Source organism: Polypterus senegalus, chromosome 16 (assembly GCF_016835505.1).
Source record: "Polypterus senegalus isolate Bchr_013 chromosome 16, ASM1683550v1, whole genome shotgun sequence".
Lineage (NCBI taxonomy): Eukaryota > Metazoa > Chordata > Cladistia > Polypteriformes > Polypteridae > Polypterus > Polypterus senegalus.
This window is the reverse complement of record NC_053169.1, coordinates 83,617,709-83,639,658: the sequence shown is the minus strand read 5'-3', so window position 1 is coordinate 83,639,658 and position 21,950 is coordinate 83,617,709. Positions and strand designations below refer to the sequence as shown.

Sequence of the window (21,950 nt, the reverse complement as noted above, 5' to 3'; positions counted from 1 at the left end):
AGCACTTCATAATCCGACAGCGTCCTGCTATCTCTGCCCGTCACTGAAGCGGTGCGCTAAAAAACTGATTTCCTGAAGTTGCGAGAAGGGCGGGGCTCCCGCACCTGCGGGCAGCGTGCCTGGAGACGCCTGTTGCTAGGATACGCAAAATGAACCAACACCACAGAAAAGTTTCACTGCGCTCCACAACGCCCACTTTAGACGGACGTGTACTTTTGGGCCGCAGCGCACGCAATGATGTCTGACAGCAGGAAAATGGATCGCTGGATTGAGACGTGTAGCTTTCAAAAGAAAAGAGTGCCATCACAGTTCTAGTAAGTATCCGGAGTGACGTTTGCGAGATGTTACCAGGGAGTGCCAGGCGGGTGCTTTTCATGACAACTAATTCCTCCGTCAGAAACCATTTAAAGGACCTTCAGAAGTAATGACATCAGGATTATGGTTTTGAATGAGACAAGTTCCAAACGAATGCGGCCTGGGACCGTGGTTTATTAAGTCAGTAAGTCTGTGATTTAGTGTTTTGAGAATGTACAGACTGCAAAGGGGGTGTAGATAGGCAGCTGATGATTTGGCTGGCACTAGTGGTCCTAATTTATCTTCTTAAAATAAGCCGAATATTGTTGCACAGTGATTCACACCTTGGATGCAGTAGTAAAGATTTTTTTCTTTTTCAGTTGATTCCACAAGCAAGAATCTGTAGAGAAGAAGTATAAGTACTGTAAAATATGACACACAGAAAAAGACACATTGTACTGCTTGTTGTTTGCAGACAGTTTCGATTGTAATAATTATGAATGAAATTTGCTATGTACACACTACATTTAATATTACAGGGGTCGGCAAAAGTAGGTTTACAGTTGTGATTAGGTGAAAAATATATATCTTTTAACTTTTGAGTGCCCTGTGCCATTGTGATATTCTTTTACGTTAATAAATCTATTGAGTTAATAAAGCTATTTTAATAATCATAACCTGCATGTCTTTTTCTATACGAACAACTGTAAACGTACTTTAGCCCACCCCTATATGTAATACCAATTGAGCTTGGATTCTGTTACAAGCTGAGGTCTTCTTTATCTGGAGTTTGCCAGTTTTCCCTTTGATAGTGTATCCTCGACAGGCTCGTTGTCCAAAAGATGATGAAATAGATTAATTGACAAATTCTTGGTGTTCTGATGTTTGTGTGATTGGATTTATGCTTGTGTGATGTTTAGCAGGTGGCCTGATCCCATCCACCCACCCAACAGATGCACCAAGTCTCAAACAAAAAGATATTTTTCCCCCCACATATTTTATAGTCACACCCGTGTCTGCGTGGGTTTCCTCCCACAGTCCAAAGACATGTAGGTTAGGTGGATTGGAGATTCTAAATTGGCCCTAGTGTGTGCTTGGTGTGTGGGTGTGTTTGTGTGTCCTGCGGTGGGTTGGCACCCTGCCCAGGATTGGTTCCTGCCTTGTGCCCTGTGTTGGCTGGGATTGGCTCCAGCAGACCCCCGTGACCCTGTGTTCGGATTCAGCGGGTTGGAAAATGAAAAAATGACACTGATATAAATATATTAATATTGAACAGTAATGCAGTGTTAGGGTAATAATGAGTCTGGGGTGTGCCCCCCCAAGGTGTTCCATGCATAGAGTTCACATGAGGGTCCTCTTGGGTTTCCTCCCACAACCCAAAGACATGTAGGTTAGGTGAATTGCTGATTATAAATCGGCTCATGTGTGTTCACCCTGTGATGGGAAAGGGGTTTGTTCCTACCTGTACATTGTTGCTTGCCAACTGGTGGCAAGTGGGGTTAGGGTTAGGGGGCCCTGCTTTTGAGATCCATGTGTCTCGTTCGAGAGGATTTGTCAAGTTATATTCGCTAATTATATTTTGCTAAAGTCCGCGTGTTATCTTGCAAAAATTTTGCCGAATACCATGAGAAAATCTGGTGTATGTTAACATTTTTTTTTTTTTATTAAATTCGTGCACAAGTTTATACAGTCCACACATACTGGTAACAGTGTTTAACGTAACCGGCCCCACGTGGGGTAGGTCAGCCCGAGGTTGTTTGCCTTAAATACATTCCAAAAAATCAGAGTCCAAAATAACGTTTGCAAAATGTATTTGTAGTAAGTTGTAATAGTACTTGCTAAATAAACTATTTTACTATGACTTTTTCAGAATCTAAACACATTGATGATCAACTATACTGATGTTCTGGTTCAAATACCACCATCTCTGTCAGGGTGAGGTGGAGACAGCAGCGTGAATGAGCAGACAGGAGATGTAGCAGGAAAAAAGAAAATTGTACCCACATGGAAGGAACTGTAGAAGATTGGAGTGGCAGTAATGGCGTGAGATGGCAGCCGAGGAAGGAGATGGCCTCAAGTAGACCCGATGTTATATAGCTAGAGAGATATAATTAAAAAACTGTGTGTGTATTGCATCAGTGATTATAAAATGGCAGCCTAATTATGCTATACAATATCACACAAAATGAAGATTTATTAAAACATTGGTCATACAGTACAAAATCAAATACTCATCACTAAAAGCAGAAACTTGCAGCATCTTATATTTAGCATAAAATATTAATAACAAGGTTAATAATTTCTTTGTAAAGCATTCGTCACATGATTGCATGTCCAGTTTCCTCAACAGGTGCCTGACCAAGTGCAGAATTTTAAATTATAAAAAAGAAGAGCAACCCCAAGCAAATGTGATATATTACAAGTAAAACGCTCAAACCTCAGGGGCAATGGGGAAGGTACAGAATACCCCATCGTTACAGTATATACATTACTAGCTGCCCCCCGTGGCTCCACCTGCATAGTAGTGAAACAGGACACTTTAAAAATGATTAAAAAAAAATGTAATCATTTGTATTGAGAAGAATTTCTATTGATAACTTTCATATTCGAGGGCCTCTTGATGTGCAATATTTTGCGTTTTGGTATCAGAAGCGAGAATGTAGCTGTGATCTCTTTGCCAAAAATGTAGAAAGTTGGCCAAGCGGAAGGTGGGTATGCTCCAGCGTCAAACGTTGCCACTGTATCTGATCATGTTCAGCTCTGATGGGAGAGTGTCCCCGATGTGGGGAGAAGAACATGTGGCCGTGATATCTCTGCCAATGAGCAGGTACCCTCTAAAACAAATGTAGCTCTGATCTCTTTCTCAAAAAAACGTAAGCGATACTCTTTTGCAATCTGTAGATGATAATGTCTGCTGAACAAACGGGTATCGCTAGCTAAGTGGAGGTAAAGTACATTCCAACACGTGGTGAGAGGTAGAACGACTTGAACGGAGGCTGGCGCTTGAGTGAAGATGGCCCTGCCCGGCTCCCTACTCCTGAGGTCCTGTCTCCCTCTACCCTCGGGCCGCTGCGTGTCTCTCGGATTCGCACAAATAAATCTGTACTGCTAGCGAACTATGATAATTAGCACAATGAGAGAAGTCGCAAAATCGACTGGAATGTTCAAACCAATTATACAAAAAAAACAATCTAAATCCGTTAAGAAATTCTCTCGTGAAAAGCAAACAAACATACAGACAGACAGGCGTTGGATTTTATATATATAGAGATGTAAGTACAGGAGGAAAAACAATCCCATGTTCCTTTAGTTCTAAAGTAAAAACCTGATGGAGGTAAACTTGCTGAGTATCCATCTTCTTTCTCTCTGCACTAACAATACAAAGACAGCTCTGACCAGTCATGCGTCTAATACTGCAAACGTGAAGTAGATTCGTCACTAGTGATTTATACACTAGTGTTATGCTTTCAGATTGTTGTTTACCACATTTCATTGAACGAAACTCCTCCTTATGGGATATTCATACAATAAAAATATTAATGATGAATTTGAATAACTTAGTATCCTTAATTAGCAGCACAACGATGAAGTGGTTGGCATTGTTGCTTCACAGGTGGAGGGACCGTGGTATGAATTCTCACTAAGTCATCGTTTTTCCTTTGCTTGTAATGTTTCTCTGTGGATATTGCTGTTTTCTCCCACATCCCACAGATTTGAATATTAGTTTAATTAATGACTGCCTTGAGAATCTTGATTGTGAATGTACACATGTGTAACTGTGCCTTGGGTGGACTGCAGTCCTGCTTAGGGTTCATTTTCTTTGAAAATGGAATTTGGATCAACTATTGTGACCTTGCAAAGTAAGCAATAAACACTCTATTTGGTTTATCATTATTATTATTATTTCAATGCTGTTATGAGTGTAATTATTTAGTAACTACTGACATCTTTTGTTTTACAGCTCCAATACATTTCGGATATTTGATGAGAACTTACCACAAGGCATGGGAATAGAACGCTATAACCAAAATTATGTGCATGAAGGAAAGAAACATCTACTAGAGCAACAGAATCTGCCAAATATACACAATGTTCCACATCCACATTATGCTAAAGTCATAAGAACCAACCCCAGAACTCTGAACGAATCAATATGTTACATGGAATCAAAACGTAAAATAGCTGAACAGGTATTTCATTCTTGTTATGATACAGAATATTATTTTTTATTTTGGCGAAAAGATTTCAAACAGAGAAAAAAATGTATTTTTAAATATCAACGTGATATACTGGCGTTATAATTTACAAACCGGATTCCAAAAAAGTTGGGACACTAAACAAATTGTGAATAAAAACTGAATGCAATGATGTGGAGATGGCAAATGTCAATATTTTATTTGTAATAGAACGTAGATGACAGATCAAACGTTTAATCCGAGTAAATGTATCATTTTAAAGGAAAAATATGTTGATGCAAAATTTCACGGTGTCAACAAATCCCAAAAAAGTTGGGACAAGTAGCAATAAGATGCTGGAAGAAGTAAATTTGAGCATAACGAAGAGCTGGAAGACCAATAAACACTAATTAGGTCAATTGGCAACATGATTGGGTATAAAAAGAGCTTCTCAGAGTGGCAGTGTCTCTCAGAAGCCAAGATGGGTAGAGGATCACCAATTCCCACAATGTTGCGCAGAAAGATAGTGGAGCAGTATCAGAAAGGTGTTACCCAATGAAAAATTGCAAAGACTTTGCATCTATCATCATCAACTGTGCATAACATCATCCGAAGATTCAGAGAATCTGGAACAATCTCTGTCGCGTAAGGGTCAAGGCCGTAAAACCATACTGGATGCCCGTGATCTCCAGGCCCTTAAACGACACTGCACCACAAACAGGAATGCTACTGTAAAGGAAATCACAGAATGGGCTCAGGAATACTTCCAGAAACCATTGTCAGTGAACACAATCCACCGTGCCATCCGCCGTTGCCAGCTGAAACTCTACAGTGCAAAGAAGAAGCCATTTCTAAGCAAGATCCACAAGCTCAGGCGTTGTCACTGGGCCAGGGATCATTTAAAATGGAGTGTGGCAAAATGGAAGACTGTTCTGTGGTCAGACGAGTCACGATTCAAAGTTCTTTTGGAAATCTGGGACGCCATGTCATCCGGACCAAAGAGGACAAGGACAACCCAAGTTGTTATCAACGCTCAGTTCAGAAGCCTGCATCTCTGATGGTATGGGGTTGCATGAGTGCGTGTGGCATGGGCAGCTTGCATGTCTGGAAAGGCACCATCAATGCAGAAAAATATATTCAGGTTCTAGAACAACATATGCTCCCATCCAGACGTCATCTCTTTCAGGGAAGACCCTGCATTTTTCAACAAGATAATGCCAGACCACATTCTGCATCAATCACAACATCATGGCTGCGAGGAGAAGGATCCGGTACTGAAATGGCCAGTCTGCAGTCCAGATCTTTCACCTATAGAGAACATTTGGCGCATCATAAAGAGGAAGGTGCGACAAAGAAGGCCCAAGACGATTGAACAGTTAGAGGCCTGTATTAGACAAGAATGGGAGAGCATTCCTATTTCTAAACTTGAGAAACTGGTCTCCTCGGTCCCCAGACGTCTGTTGAGTGTTGTAAGAAGAAGGGGAGATGCCACACAGTGGTGAAAATGGCCTTGTCCCAACTTTTTTGGGATTTGTTGACACCATGAAATTCTGAATCAACATATTTTTCCCTTAAAATGATACATTTTCTCAGTTTAAACTTTTGTTCCGTGATTTATGTTCTATTCTGAATAAAATATTAGAAGTTTGCACCTCCACATCATTGCATTCAGTTTTTATTCACGATTTGTATAGTGTCCCAACTTTTTTGGAATCCGGTTTGTATAACTGTGAGTTATTTACAAGTCTAGTGTAATGGTGTTACGGTTATTAATGTACTGTAGAGTAATATTAAGTTCATGGGCTAAAGGAACATTTAGCTCAGCTGGCGAAATCCTTTTTTAATGTTTCACACAGTAGGACGGACAAGTAGGACGTTGAAGGTTTATGTCTGGGAGGGGGAAAAATCTGCAAGGAGATTTGGGGAGAAGCGTTATAATAAGAAATTATGCAATATCTTTCCATCTAGTATAGTTCAAAATACATTTATTTAAAATTGGTTTTCACTAATTAATTGAAAATGTATTTTAAACTAACATATATTTCATATTCTGGTTATTCATAAAGTGAGAAATCAAGTAAAATGACACTTTTTATTGGCTAACTAAAAAGATTAAATTACACAAGCTTTCACGGCAACTCAGGCCCCTCCTTCAGGCAAGATGCCTTGAAAGCTTACATATTGTAATCTTTTTAGTTAGCCAATAAAAAGTATCATTTTGCTTGACTTCTCACTACATTCATAATGGCTAACAAGGTGCAATACCCTAGCACTACTGGTTATTCATGTAATCTAGCAAAAAAGCACAAACGAAAAATGCCACTTGAACAGTAAGCAAAACCTCTTCTCTTCAGTTACTGTTATTATAAATACAATTTTGTTTATACTGTACTGTAAGATAGATTTATTTAAGAAAATGAGCAAATATCCATAAATATGTTCACCTTAATGGCAAATAGCTTTGGACTGTGTGTACTGACATCAGGGCCGGATTAAGACGAAATTGGGCCTGATGCTGCAGCACAAAACAGGCCTATTTTTTCTCGGCATTGGCGCACGTGCATTCGACACTCACCGTACATGCGCACTCAGACCGACCAAGGAGCCTTAATTGCTTGCGATGCAATTCAGCCAGCCTTTACTGAACATGAGTAATAATAACGATGTAGTATCGTAAAAACTTGAGATTATCATCAAACTGTGTAGCATTAACATTCAATAGCAATTGTCTGAAAAGTGCACTTAATGCAGAAAACCTAACAATGAAATACACCAAATTTTGCAATTCTCTTACAAAACAGAGTAAGAAAAAATGAATTTGCAGAGACGTTGGGTCAAAGTGACTCAGTCCAGGCTCTTGACGGTAAAAATTTGTCCACGATTTAAACTTCATAATAGACCAGAATCCTGTCAAGGATTATAAAAATTCTAAACATCCATGCCCGGCCTTCAGGCCGGCTTTTAGTTTTACCTTTACAGATAATCATTTAAATAGCCATCGATTTTTACTGTACAACTAACTTTCAAGGTAAAAAATTTACTACGTATCACTTACCGAACAATAATAAAGTGGCAAGAATCCCCAAGATATTGCAAAAAATGCAGCTAAACTACTAAGTAAACTGTTTAACGTAAAATTAATAACATTAACTTGAAATCTTCGGTTAACAATAAACACAACGACGTTATAGTTATGTTACAGCGCAATGAACAATAGTAACCGTATATAACTGTATAACGCTGTGTCTAGGTGTCCGAGAGTCGGACTCCAAATTTCATTCTAAGAATTATTTTGAGGTTAATATAGCAAAGGAAAACTGTTCAGCTTCTGGAAAATTCTCGTCTGTTTTCATCTGGGCCTATTTCAGGAATGGGCCTAATGCTGCGTCATCAATAGCACCCACCTTAATCCGGCCCTGACTGACATAATGTTTTTCTCTTTGAGTTAATGCCACTTTTTTTGCTTTGATTTTGTATTTTAAAACTAACATGACTTGAAATGAAAGTAATTTGAAATTCATCTCTTTCTTTATCATAAAAGTCCAGCTGGTGGCCAAATTACACTGATATTAATTTGATACACACACCACCTTATAGCAGGGAGAGCACCCAAAGAATCGATTTTTCAGCTCCATTGCAATGTAATATTCGAAATACAAGGTTTGGAAGTAATCCGCATAAGTCACCTACATTTGGCATTGGTAAGTATATTTATATATTTGTTTCTTTAGGTTCTTACAGTTTTTATGACTTTCCACAATTATTTAAGTAAAACACTTAATGCTTATATTACCATTAAAACAGTTTTCTGTAAAAAATAAAAAATCACATTGACCAACTTGACTGCTTTTTAAATCTATACAGCTCTGTAGGTCTTAATCCTTATTCCATAATGATTTTTTCTAAGCTAGGGTTGCAAAAAATGTTTGCAGTTTTCAGAAGCTGTATACAAATTGAAGTCTTCTGAAGACAATAGTACTGATAGTTTTTAAAGTTAATAGCAATTGTGCTGCAGTTCTTATGGCTTTTCCACCGATGTGACAATGAAACTTCTTTTACATGTTGTTTGAAGAGTATTTGAGATAGTAATAAATATGATTGTGCAGTACATGAAACAATCTGAAGACACGAATAATAACATGAATAATACATTTTATTTATTTTGTGCACTTCACAGAGTCTCAGAAAGGACTGCAGGGTATGTATAACAGTAGATACAAATAATATTCAGATAAAACACTAAAAACAGATAAATACAGAATATACAAAGCATTACATCTCTCTAATATAAAAGAAAATCCTGAGATGAGATGAAACTATTTCCAACAGATTTTTTCAAGTCCCATCCTCCTCTCAACCATATTAAACCACGTCCACGGTCCTCTCGCCTCTCATTCGTGTGAATGCTTTTGACAGACACAGTTCCTGCTCTCTCAGCTCTTACAAATTTTTATGTTTTCCTCACTTTAAGATCCCAAATAAAGAAGACTTATTACGTCCAAATCTTATTGAAGAATTTCATCATGATGGGTTATCAACCAAAGTAATGAGTATACGGGCAATCCTAGCACAGAGAAACGATGAAGTGAAACGGATTAATGCAAAAATTGTCAATCGGTTACACTGCAAATTGGTTAAATGCGTATCAATAGACTATGCTGAAACAGCTGGTGGTGATCGTGCGGAAGATGAAAACATCGACTTACAATATACCGAAGAATATACGGTATACAACCGTTAACACTGTCCGGTCTTCCACCGCACAAATTACTGTAGAATGAAGGATGTATCCAAGAAAGGTAATGTAGTACATCTTCAGGGGGTAACATTGCGCAACAAAGGAGCTCTTGATATGCCATCCGTATTAAAATGTTAACAGTTTCCTGTTAGAATAGCTTTTGTAAAGAAAATTAACAAATCTCAAAGCCAAACATTCGAAAAAGTAATTTTATTTAATGGAGACAAAGAAACAAAATTCACTCACGGGCAGTTATACGTTGTGTTGTCATGATGAAAGTCCAAACACAGAATCAAAATTTGATGCGATACTGACGAAAATTTAATTCAAAACTTTTACAGCAAAAGTGTAAGTTTAAAAAGTATTTGCGTATTCATTTCAAAGCCAAACAGAACAAAATTGTATTACGCAACAAATAACTGTAACGCAACATGAAACATAATTTACTTTCAAATTATTACATTTTACTATTTTTTAATACAGTTAATTAGTCAATATAAAGTAAAATAGTTAGTTCTATTATGCATATGTAACAATTCCCATGAAAATAACAATCTTTAAATTGTATATCCGCTTACCCATATGTGAGCAGCAGAACCGCAAAGAGGCTAGCGTGCAGTCTCACTAAAAAAAAATGAAACTTTTAGTTTAAAAACAGCTTTTGCTATGCAGCATGTTTTCATAATGACTATCATCCTAAGGCACATTACATATACAGAGCTATAGTTTAAAACTTTATACCGGTATTTGTCATAATGCGAACAACGTAATATTAACTGGCTTACTCAAAGTCACACAGTTTAGTGACAGATGGAGGTTAAATGGGCAAGCATTCTGATGGACTATGTCAAACAAACTGCCGTATGTACAGTACATGCTGCAGGTTTTGTCTTCATTTGGTAACCTTAACTTGCAACAAAAGTAAAATAGCACTGCTGGAATAGACTGCAGCAACCCTACAACCCTGCCCTGGATAATCAGGTTTGGACGTTGGATGGATAGTAAGTAATGCTTAGTAACACAATATTGCTGAGTTTGAGAAGTTTGTCTCCACCTTAAAGCCAGATTTTAAACATACTCTGAATGGAAACATAAGACATATAGAGGATTTCACATAAAGTCTGTTTTCTTTCATTAGGGTTATGACACGAGTCTGTAGCATCAGTGTGGTGATGCTATAGCTGTACATGTAAGAGCAGAGATAATGGCTTTCCACTACAATAGTTCAAGTTTTGATTTTTAAGCACTTGTCTATGAAGGCTTTTGTTTCTTATGTTTTCAGGCATACAGCTGACTGTTTTTATTTCATTCTAAATAAAACGCCTGTTCACACACCGTTTCATGTTTTTATGTTAGCTTCTTATTAATTGGCTTATTGAGTAACATACTTTCATATTGTCAGTCATCAGGTTTCTCTTGTTTCTAAGCCACTGTTCACAAACAGGTTGTTAAATATCCATCCATCCATCCATTTTCTAACCCACTGAATCCGAATACAGGGTCACGGGGGTCTGCTGGAGCCAATCCCAGCCAACACAGGGCACAAGGCAGGAACCAATCCTGGGCAGGGTGCCAACCTACCGCAGGACACACACCCACACACCAAGCACACACTAGGGCCAATTTAGAATTGCCAATCCACCTAACCTGCGCCCGGAGGAAACCCACGCAGACACGGGGAGAACATGCAAACTCCACGCAGGGAGGACCTGGGAGTTGTTAAATATATTATTTATAAACCGCTTTATTTGAGGACTTCTTTCGTTCTTTGGTCGTGGAGACTAGAACTGCAGGCAAATAAAACAAGTAGAAAATGGCAATTGTAAAATACCAAAGCAAAGGTTTAAAGCAAATGATAGCTATATTGGTTTATTTTTGTGTATCTTATGATTGTCTTTTTTTTGTTTGTGGATAATTTTAAAGGATTTATTTTAATTGGTATAGACTGTGGACATTTTGTAAGTTAATATGCACTGCTCAAAAAAAATCAAAGGAACCCTGAAAACACATCAGATCTTAATGAGAAAAAAAATCCTGCTGGCTATCTCTACTGATATGGTCTGGTATGGTAATGTGTTAGGAACAAAAGGATGCCACATTGTTTGATAGAAATGAAAGTGATCAACATACAGAGGGCTGAATACAAAGACACCCCAAAAATCAAAGGGAACAAAATGATCTAGCAAGCTCGTCCATTTTCTCGAAATTTCCTTGCAGCTACTTCAAATGGTACTCAGTAGTTTGTATGCCCCCACATGCTTGCATTCATGCCTGGTAATGTCCTAATGAGATGATGAATGATGTCCTGGGGGATCTCCTCCCAGATCTGGACCAGGGCATCACTGAGCTCCTGTGCAACCTGGCGGTGTCAGATGGATCATAACATAGAGTCACACCCAGAGGTGTTCTATTGGATTGTGGTCAGGCAAGTGAGCGTGGAGGCCAGTCAATGGTATTAATTCCTTCATCCTCCAGGAACTGCCTGCATACTCTCTCCACTTGAGGCTGGGCATTGTCGTGCACCAGCAGGAACCCAGGACCCACTGCACCAGCATAGGGTCTGACAAGTCCAAGGATTTCATCTTGATACCTAATGGCAGTTAAGGTGCCGTTGTCTAGCCTGTAGAGGTCTGTGTGTCCCTCCATGGATATGCCTCCCCAGTCTGACCATCACTGACCCACCACTAAACCGGTCATGCTGAACGATGTTACAGGCAGCATAACGTTCTCCATGGCTTCTCCAGACCCTTTCACATCTGTCACATGTGCTCAGGATGAACCTGCTCTCATCTGTGAAAAGCACAGGGCGCCAGTGGTTTACCTGCCAATTCTGATATTCTATGGCAAATGCCAATTGAGCTCCATGGTGCCGTGCAGTGAGCACAGTGCCCACTAGAGGACGTCGGGCCCTCAGGTCACCCTCATGAAGTCTGTTTCTGATTGTTTGGTCAGAGACATTCAAACCAGTGGCCTGCCTGCTGGAGGTCATTTTGTAGGCTCCGGCAGTGCTCATCCTGCTCCTCCTTGCCCAAACGAGTAGATACCAGTCAGTCCTGCTGATGGGTTAAGGACCTTCTATGGCCCTGTCCAGCTCTCCTAGAGTAACTGCCTGTCTCCTGGAATCTCTTCCAACCTCTTGAGACCTGTGCTGGGAGACACAGCAAACCTTCTGGCAATGGCATGTATTGATGTGCCATCCTGGAGAAGTTGGACCACCTGTGCCAGCTCTGTAGTATCTAGGTATCGCCTCATGCTACCAGTAGTGACACTGACCATAGCCAAATGCAAAACGAGGGAAAAAACAGATGAGGAGGAAAAAAATGTCAGTGGCCTCCACCTGTTAAACCATTCATTCCTGTTTTTGTCTCATTGTGGCCCCTCTAGGACACCAAAGCAGCTGAAATTGATGAACAAGCCCCTCTGGTACTTCACTGAGCAGATCAATAGGCCACAAGTGTCACTGACTTGTGTCACTACTCTGATTATAAAGTGTTCCTTTAATTTTTTGAGCAGTATATCTACATAAGTATTTACGTATATTTATATGCCTATTTTGAGTGTTACTTGATGTTTCTTTTTAACCACATGGTGACACAATAGTTTTTCTAAGAGTTATTACCCAATGGATCCATTGCCCTGAGCTTAAAAAACCTCTAAGAAGTCTAAAACCCTAATCAGCTTCACAGATAAGACATACATTTGTGCTCCATTGATTTTTTTCTTCCTTTATTATTTCATAATACAGTCTACCTTGATGTGTATAGTTTCTTAATAAAGGATTATATTAGATAGTGTCACATATGAATAAAGTAAATAAATCAAATCACAATGTCCATTTAAATTTAACTCGGTACAATGGTAGTCTTAGTGGTTAAGTTTATTTATTTAACACAAAGTATGGAATTTTAAGATACAGTGTGCTTTATCCAATATGTTGTTCGTGGTGTATTGTGCAAGATAATAAACTTGACTGGTTTGAACATCTGAAAGTAGTAGAGACAGTTGCCTAATTTAAAATTAAATTATTTGACAGGGTGGAATTCAGGCTTTAAAACTAAATTTACAATAATCCTTATATCAATCATACTTTATAAACAATGTAAATGTTTTGGTGGGGTGTAGCTTTTCATTAAATGACATCATTTAAAGCACAGAAAATGTAATGTAACTTTCTGCCAATTGAAATGATCTGTTACAATGCAAAGAACATTTTGGACTTCACATTACAGTGTTGTGATTTGGCACAGGGACACAAATGCAATGTTCTTTTTTAAAGTACATTTCTGTCATTTAAGCAGTTTCTCAACATCAAGTTCAAATGTACTGTATATACATTTTCATTGCACTTTCTTTGCTTTATTGTGACATTACTAATCTACACTTATCTGGCAAGATAAATCTTTTAAAAATCAGAAATCCATCATTGCATGTTGCTTCTCAAGCGATTATTAAAAACAGTACATGTTTGAAAAGAATTACTTTTATGTTTTTTGTGGCATTTTGTACTGTATTATTAAAATAAATAACCTGTTTAATCTACAAATGTTACAAAGCTTTGACTGCAGTACCTCCAGTACATATCCCTTAGTGATTCACGTGATCATAAAATGTCAGCCTAGCACAGCAGGATAAGTTCAGATCAACAAAATAAGTACAGCAAACATAAAGCCAGTTCCACAATGCATTAGATACAACATAATACACACATATCAAACAAACAAGAGGGAAGTTTTTAATTACAGTAATAGTACTATCCATCCATCCAGCCATTTTCCAACCCGCTGAATCCGAACACAGGGTCACGGGGGTCTGCTGGAGCCAATCCCAGCCAACACAGGGCGCAAGGCAGGAAGCAATCCCGGGCAGGGCGCCAACCCACCACAGGTAATAGTACTAGTGCATTTGAAATATCGAATTAATGCATCTATATTAGATTTAAGTGAAAGTGCATTAAATAAGTTTAAAATAAACTAAAACTTTTAAGCAAAAGAAGATTAAGAGGTGACATGCTTGAAGTGTTTAAAATTATGAAGGGAATTAGTACAGTCGATCGAGACTTGTATTTTAAAATGAGTTCATCAAGAACACGGGGACACAGTTGGAAACTTGTTAAGGGTAAATTTCGCACAAACATTAGGAAGTTTTTCTTTACACAAAGAACGATAGACACTTGGAATAAGCTACCAAGTAGTGTGGTAGACAGTAAGACGTTAGGGACTTTCAAAACTCGACTTGATGTTTTCTTGGAGGATACAAGTGGATAGGACTGGCGAGCTTGTGTTGGGCTGAATGGCCTGTTCTCGTCTAGATTGTTCTAATTCTAATTCTAAAAAAGTCTAGAGCATACAGTGGTGTGAAAAACTATTTGCCCCCTTCCTGATTTCTTATTCTTTTGCATGTTTGTCACACAAAATGTTTCTGATCATCAAACACATTCAACCATTAGTCAAATATAACACAAGTAAACACAAAATGCAGTTTTTAAATGATAGTTTTATTATTTAGGAGAAAAAAATCCAAACCTACATGGCCCTGTGTGAAAAAGTAATTGCCCCCTGAACCTAATAACTGGTTGGGCCACCCTTAGCAGCAATAACTGCAATCAAGCGTTTGCGATAACTTGCAATGAGTCTTTCACAGCGCTCTGGAGGAATTTTGGCCCACTCATCTTTGCAGAATTGTTGTAATTCAGCTTTATTTGAGGGTTTTCTAGCATGAACCGCCTTTTTAAGGTCATGCCATAGCATCTCAATTGGATTCAGGTCAGGACTTTGACTAGGCCACTCCAAAGTCTTCATTTTGTTTTTCTTCAGCCATTCAGAGGTGGATTTGCTGATGTGTTTTGGGTCATTGTCCTGTTGCAGCACCCAAGATCGCTTCAGCTTGAGTTGATGAACAGATGGCCGGACATTCTCCTTCAGGATTTTTGGTAGACAGTAGAATTCATGGTTCCATCTATCACAGCAAGCCTTCCAGGTCCTGAAGCAGCAAAACAACCCCAGACCATCACACTACCACCACCATATTTTACTGTTGGTATGATGTTCTTTTCTGAAATGCTGTGTTCCTTTTACGCCAGATGTAACGGGATATTTGCCTTCCAAAAAGTTCAACTTTTGTCTCTTCAGTCCACAAGGTATTTTCCCAAAAGTCTTGGCAATCATTGAGATGTTTTTAGCAAAATTGAGACGAGCCCTAATGTTCTTTTTGCTTAACTGTGGTTTGCGTCTTGGAAATCTGCCATGCAGGCCGTTTTTGCCCAGTCTCTTTCTTATGGTGGTGTCGTGAACACTGACCTTAATTGAGGCAAGTGAGGCCTGCAGTTCTTTAGACGTTGTCATGGGGTCTTTTGTGACCTCTCGGATGAGTCGCCTCTGCGCTATGGGGTAATTTTGGTCGGCCGCCACTCCTGGGAAGGTTCACCACTGTTCCATGTTTTGCCATTTGTGGATAATGGCTCTCACTGTGGTTCGCTGGAGTCCCAAAGCTTTAGAAATGGCTTCATAACCTTTACCAGACTGATAGATCTCAAGGACTTCTGTTCTCATTTGTTCCTGAATTTCTTTGGATCTTGGCATGATGTCTAGCTTTTGAAGTGCTTTTGGTCTACTTCTCTGTGTCAGGCAGCTCCTATTTAAGTGATTTCTTGATTGAAACAGGTGTGGCAGTAATCAGGCCTGGGGTTGGCTACGGAAATTGAACTCAGGTGTGATACACCACAGTTAGGTTAGTTTTTAACAAGGGGCAATTACTTTTTCACACAGGGCCATGTAGGTTTGGATTTTTTCTCCCTAAATAATAAAAACCATAATTTAAAACTGCATTTTGTGTTTACTTGTGTTATATTTGACTAATGGTTAAATGTGTTTGATGATCAGAAACATTTTGTGTGCCAAACATGCAAAAGAATAAGAAATCAGGAAGGGCGCAAATAGTTTTTCACACCACTGTATATGTCTTTTTTACATATTAATGAACATTGAGCAGTCTGCAGTGAATGAACACATTCAAGTAATCAATAATGCATACATACAGTAATTAAGGTTTTAACAATATATGATTGTTTATACACCACCCCTCCATTACCCAACCCGCTATATCCTAACACAGGGTCACGGGGTCTGCTGGAGCCAATCCCAGCCAACACAGGGCGCTAGGCAGGAACAAACCCCGGGCAGAGAGGCAGCCCACCACAGGACACACACACACCAAGGATAATTTCAGATCGCCAATGCACCTAACCTGCATCTCTTTGGACTGTGGGAGGAAACTGGAGCACCTGGAGGAAACCCAGGCAGACACGGGGAGAACATGCAAACTCCATCCAGGGACTCCTTATTACAAGGCAGCAGCGCTACTACTGCACCGCCATGCCGCCAAAAATGTGAAATTAGTATTATATACCGTATTTGACTCAGCTTTTAATATTATTTACATGTCATCTATGGATGGCCGACATTTGCAAACTTTAAATATCTAACTAATGTTTTTTTCGGATAAGGAAAGAGTTAGAACACAACTTGCATGGTGCGGCGGTGGCTTGTACAGCCTCACAGCTCCTGAGTCCTGGGTCTGAATCCCAGCTCGGTCACTGTCTGTGTGGAGCTTGCTGTATGTAGAGGTTTTTCCTGAGTTTCCAGTCTTCCCATCACATCTCAAAGATGTGAAGTTAAGTTTAAATGCTGACTACAATATGTTCTGAGTATATATGAGCCTGTCTTGCATTAGAACGATGCCTAATCCAAGACTGGTTCCCACCTTATGCCAGTTGCTACCCAGATTATCTGTTGTCTTCTGTAACATTGAACTGAATGGAAGTAACCTTAACAGATTTATTACTCCTGTTATGTGCAGTATCTCATAAAGTAAATATATGCATTAATTTTCAATTATAATGCCCAGTTTTATATGTATTTATTACTACTACTGCTACTACTATACTAATCCATTTGATTTGATCATTTTTCTAGTTCCGACTATAAGTTTAAGTGGAGCCCAAAATAACCATGTGCATCGTATTTCTTTTATTCACAATTATGATTCAAGGAAAGTCGCAAATGAGCCAATTCGTGGAAAGGTAAGAAATTTCTTTTATTCCTTACAACATAAAGAATGAATAAATCTTTAAAAAATGTTCAGTTCAATTATACAATATTGGGTTAATTCCTGATTTGACGTGGAATGGGTCTGAAAATGTTTTGAGGATTTTTCACATTCATTTTTATCCACGCCAGTGGTAGCAAGATAATGTTACTTAATCAGGGAATTTTAGTAATAACAAGTGAAGCACATTTTTTTTGAAGTAAAGAACATCTCAATTATAGGCTTTCTTCAATAATCTCAGTTAAGGCCTTTCATTTGCAGTACTGAAGAATGAATGTATTTTCTGATTTCATTGAAACTAATGTAACAATCGATGAGTGCTTTCACATATAATTACAAATTACTGTTCTGATCTTTCCTGGATGGAGCTGTGCATGAAGTCTCTGTTCATGATGCTTCTTAGAGAATACAAAAGACTTCTGCATAGCAATCTGCATGTGCAGTCAGGACAGGAGTGCTGGAAATGGGAAAGGTAATTAATTACACTCAGTCAGAACAAACATTTACTTTAAGGTGAAATGATGCATTTCAAATGTCACCGAGGAGCCGTGTTATTTGGCTGTGATTTTTTTCAGGTTGATGGTCAGCTCTTGCAGATGCAATAAAAAGATAATTAAAAACAGAACGCCTATCTCAATAAAATAATATTTCTGTTTCCATTGTCACTAGATAAAGGTCCTGTTCTGAGCTTTCTGTTATTCAGCCATCAATCAGAGAGACACAATTTTAAATGTCTTTTTCTGGTGTTTGTAAGTCCGGCCCCTTCTTCGGGCTTTCTCTCGAAAGCTTGCATATTGTAATCTTTTTAGTTAGCTAATAAAGGTGTCATTTTACTTGAATTCTCACTACATTCATAATGGCTAACACGGTACAACACCCTGGCGTTTGTAAGCTAAATGAAATATATCTGCTAGAGAATAAGTGTCTACATTGGTGGATACATGAAAGGTTATATTGTTATAGAGAAGGCTAACTTTATTGTCATGCACTCATTTTAATACATGAATAACAATTACATTTGGACAGAGATTGCTGGACAGCGTTTAACTGTGGCACTCTATGTGTAACTCTATGTTCCGTATTCATGTTAATTAATAGAACTCATTGTCAGTTTATAGGCCTCATTATACTCATTTAAGTAATCATTCATTATGCTTATATAGAGAAAAGGTTTAAATGAATGTGCAAGTTTTGATGTAATAATTTGAGAATTGTAAAATATACAACAATTTCACAAATTAAATGGAAAATAAATACATTTAAAAAATGTAATAAGAAAATTTCTAAACAGCCATCATATGCATTTTTTTTCTATTAATTCATCTTCTACCTCTTATTTTTGATACATGAATGGTTGTCATGACAATGTAGCTAGTTTCCAGTTTTCACTATAATTTTTTTTTGTTACTAGTACTCCTACTCTGTGTTTCATTTAAAAATGTTGTATAACGGGAGAAAGCAAAACTACTTCTCTATAAAAATCTGTTGTGAATTTTCATTTTTATACATAAGTAGCTGTCCCCCGCTACGCCTGCCGTGTAGTTGTGAAACAGGACAGTGAGGAGGGCCCCACCTGGCTCCCCACTCCTGATGTCACACTTTCCCCTCCCCTTGGCCCACAGCCTCTGTCTCGGATTAGCGCGAATATATCGCTCCAGCAAGCGAACTATGATTCTTAGCGTAATAAGAGAAGTCGTAAAATCAACCAGAATGTTCAAGCAAATTATAGAAAAAAAACCCAATCTGAATGTGTTAAGTAGTTCTCTTGTTCGCTAGCTAAGCGGATGTAAGGAACACCCCGAGGCTGGCGTGTGAGTGAGAAGGGTCTCTCTCCCCTCCCCTCTGCCTGCTGTGTGTCTCCCAGATTTGCGCAAATAAATCGGTACTATTATACAAAGCATAATGAGAGAAGTCACAAAATTACCCAGAATGTTCAAGCAAATTATGAAAAAAAAAACGATCTAAATCCGTTAAGTAGTTCTCTTGTGAAAAGCAGATAGACATCCAGACAGAGAGACGTTGGATTTTTATATACTGTATAGAGAGATTTTTCTATTTTAAATATTCTGAAAATATCTTTGATGTAATTAGATGGACTATAATTTGCACTGGCTCAGCCCTATTGTCTCAGTGCTTAACACTGATGCCTCCAAGCTGCACTGTCTCTCAGTAATGCGCCACTCTCTTAGTTGAAAATGTGCTCTCACCAGTCTGAGCTACATTACATGGTAACCTTGTCCATCCTCCAGTGAATTAGTCTCCAGCTCATCACGACTTCAGTTGTATGTGGAGCAAAGAACATTCAGAAAATTTTCAATTATTTTTTTTTTCTTTTACTAAAGTTGATATTCCTCCAGTTCCTTGAATAGCAGAACACTCGGACAGAGCTGCCATTATCTGTTGCCTATTGCTTGCAGCAGTGGCCATTAGAGTCCCGTTCCCCTCCAACCCCCCCGTGTCTCTGGCCGGGGCAGAGTGCCAGTAAAATAGCAAAGAAACAAATGGAATTCTGCCAGCACTTGAACTAATAAATGAACTCAGCCACAGCTGCATCTATTACTATCGTGCACATCCCTGGTTAATTTCAAGTTTGTTTTCCTTTCCAGCGTCATGGAGCTTTTGTGTGGAGAGAGATTAAGTCAACGAGTGGGCTTAAAGCTCCCAGTGGATCAGAAACATTCCCGAGTACAGAGGGGTCACAATCTCCACCAGTACTGTAGAAAGAGGAGAAAGGAAGTACAAAAGAAGAAAAGATGACTTCACTCCAACTTGTCTCACAAGATCCTCAACAGATGTTGAATTCTGGAACTTGCTTATCAAAAACAGACCTAAAGGAAGTAGTCAGGGCCTATCCCAGAATCCCTTCCAAAAATAAAGTTTAGCTGGGCGTTGCTGTCATGCACACTGTTCATTCTCCTCGTAATGGAGGACTTCTCTGATATGTTCCCATCCTTTATTTTTCAGAGAAAGTGACTTCACATGCCATCCTTATCACACCGACTCTGTCGTCTGCAATGGCACTAGGAAACATTCTTCAGCTAACTCTGAAGTGAGCACACTTGTCCCAGACATTAACAATGCCTCCAGGCACCAGCTGATACCAGCGAGTATACAGCCTGAACACTTTAACTGTTCTCTTAAAGCAGCTGCAAATGTGTTTGATGTGATTTAGAAGTAAAATTCTTTTCAAACCCGCTGAAATTACAAGCATAATCATGATTTGTCATTTTTTTTGTATTATTTTCCCACATATGAGAAGATTCAACTTGACTTTTAAAAATAGCCACATTCTTAAGGAACTATAAATAATACTGTATATTGGCATCTACTTTTGGAAGTGCCAAGATTATCTTCCCATGGCTGCCTGTGGACAGCAACGCAATGAAAAGACTCCACTGGATTTAAAAACAGAATGCTTTTACATTGAGCAAAAGTATAAGCAAAATGATAGCAAGCTATAAGGTTTTCTTTATGGTTTCTTACTGTTCAATTTATTTTTCACGTTCAGTCTCTTTCTTCATTTCTGTACATTTTCTCAATAGCATATTCCTTTTTTTATTTCTTCTTTCCTTTCCTGCTCTTTTTTTACAATTTCACTATCAAGGCAGCTGCCACAAGAAAATGTCCTAATCTGCCAGATTCTTTCCATAGTGGAGTTTTATTAGTAATATGTGCCTACCATCTGATCACATGACAAAAGGCCAAAATGTGTAAAATGGAAGGCAGTATATCAGTATATCATTTTTCTCTAAAAACCTGCTCCTTGATATGTATGAAACTTGCAGAGCTGCTTTTGTTCAGCCCACACATATTCTGTGTTACAGTCGCCCACATGCACAGCCTGTAGTTATAACCAGCTCCACTGATTCAACAACAACATCAATGTCATCCATCACACTGCTAGCCAACTTACTGCATTTTATTCAAAAACAAAAAATGACAGAAATAGGTTGTCAGGAAATGTGTGAAATTCATGTTTTCCGTCCACTGTTTTACATTTTGTAGTTTTGAGTTATTTTCATCTTTAGATCAACCATTATTATAGACTCTTAACATCTAAACAACACTACCATGTTTCCCCGAAAATAAGACAGGGTCTTATATTAATTTTTGTTCCAAAAGATGCACTAGGGCTTATTTTCAGGGGATATCTTATATTTATTCATGTACAATAATATACATTTATCCAAATACAATTATGTCATCTTCTGGAATATCGTCATAACTCTCCACATTCAAAGCCTGAATTTCAGGCTGAATTTCTTGCTACGCTTTTAGGATCCTACAGGATTGATGTGCGTGCTTTGATGTTTGATGAATGGTTCAATGTGGTGAAGCAAAATGCTGACATACAAATGCATTCGTGGTGCTTTGATATTCAAGCTTTGCATGTTCCCCAAAGTAATGACGCGATGCATTTTAAAAGTCTCACATACCATCTTCTCTGCCATCTTTTTTTTTTTTGTACCTTACAATACCATTAGAATGTACGGCGGCGTATTTGATCCACAGAGAAAAAGACAATAAGGACATAATGAAAATGTTTATTTTGTGATTAAAATGGAAATTTCAGCTTTAAACTTGAAATGTTCTTTTTAATCCTGTAGTTTCCTTTATCATTAAAGCAGACCACCATAAAA

The 21,950-nt window shown here is 38.5% G+C and overlaps 1 protein-coding gene across 1 annotated transcript; it reads left to right on the top strand.

Moving 5' to 3' along the window:
• Positions 1-192: 192 nt before the first annotated feature.
• LOC120516609 (uncharacterized protein C2orf73-like) lies at positions 193-20,703 on the top strand. The gene is made up of 5 exons (XM_039738397.1): positions 193-314; positions 4,256-4,484; positions 8,011-8,170; positions 17,178-17,284; positions 19,917-20,703. The coding sequence occupies exons 1-5, from the start codon at positions 235-237 to the stop codon at positions 20,028-20,030; spliced, it is 690 nt and encodes a 229-aa protein (XP_039594331.1). The 5' UTR covers positions 193-234; the 3' UTR covers positions 20,031-20,703.
• Positions 20,704-21,950: the final 1,247 nt, after the last annotated feature.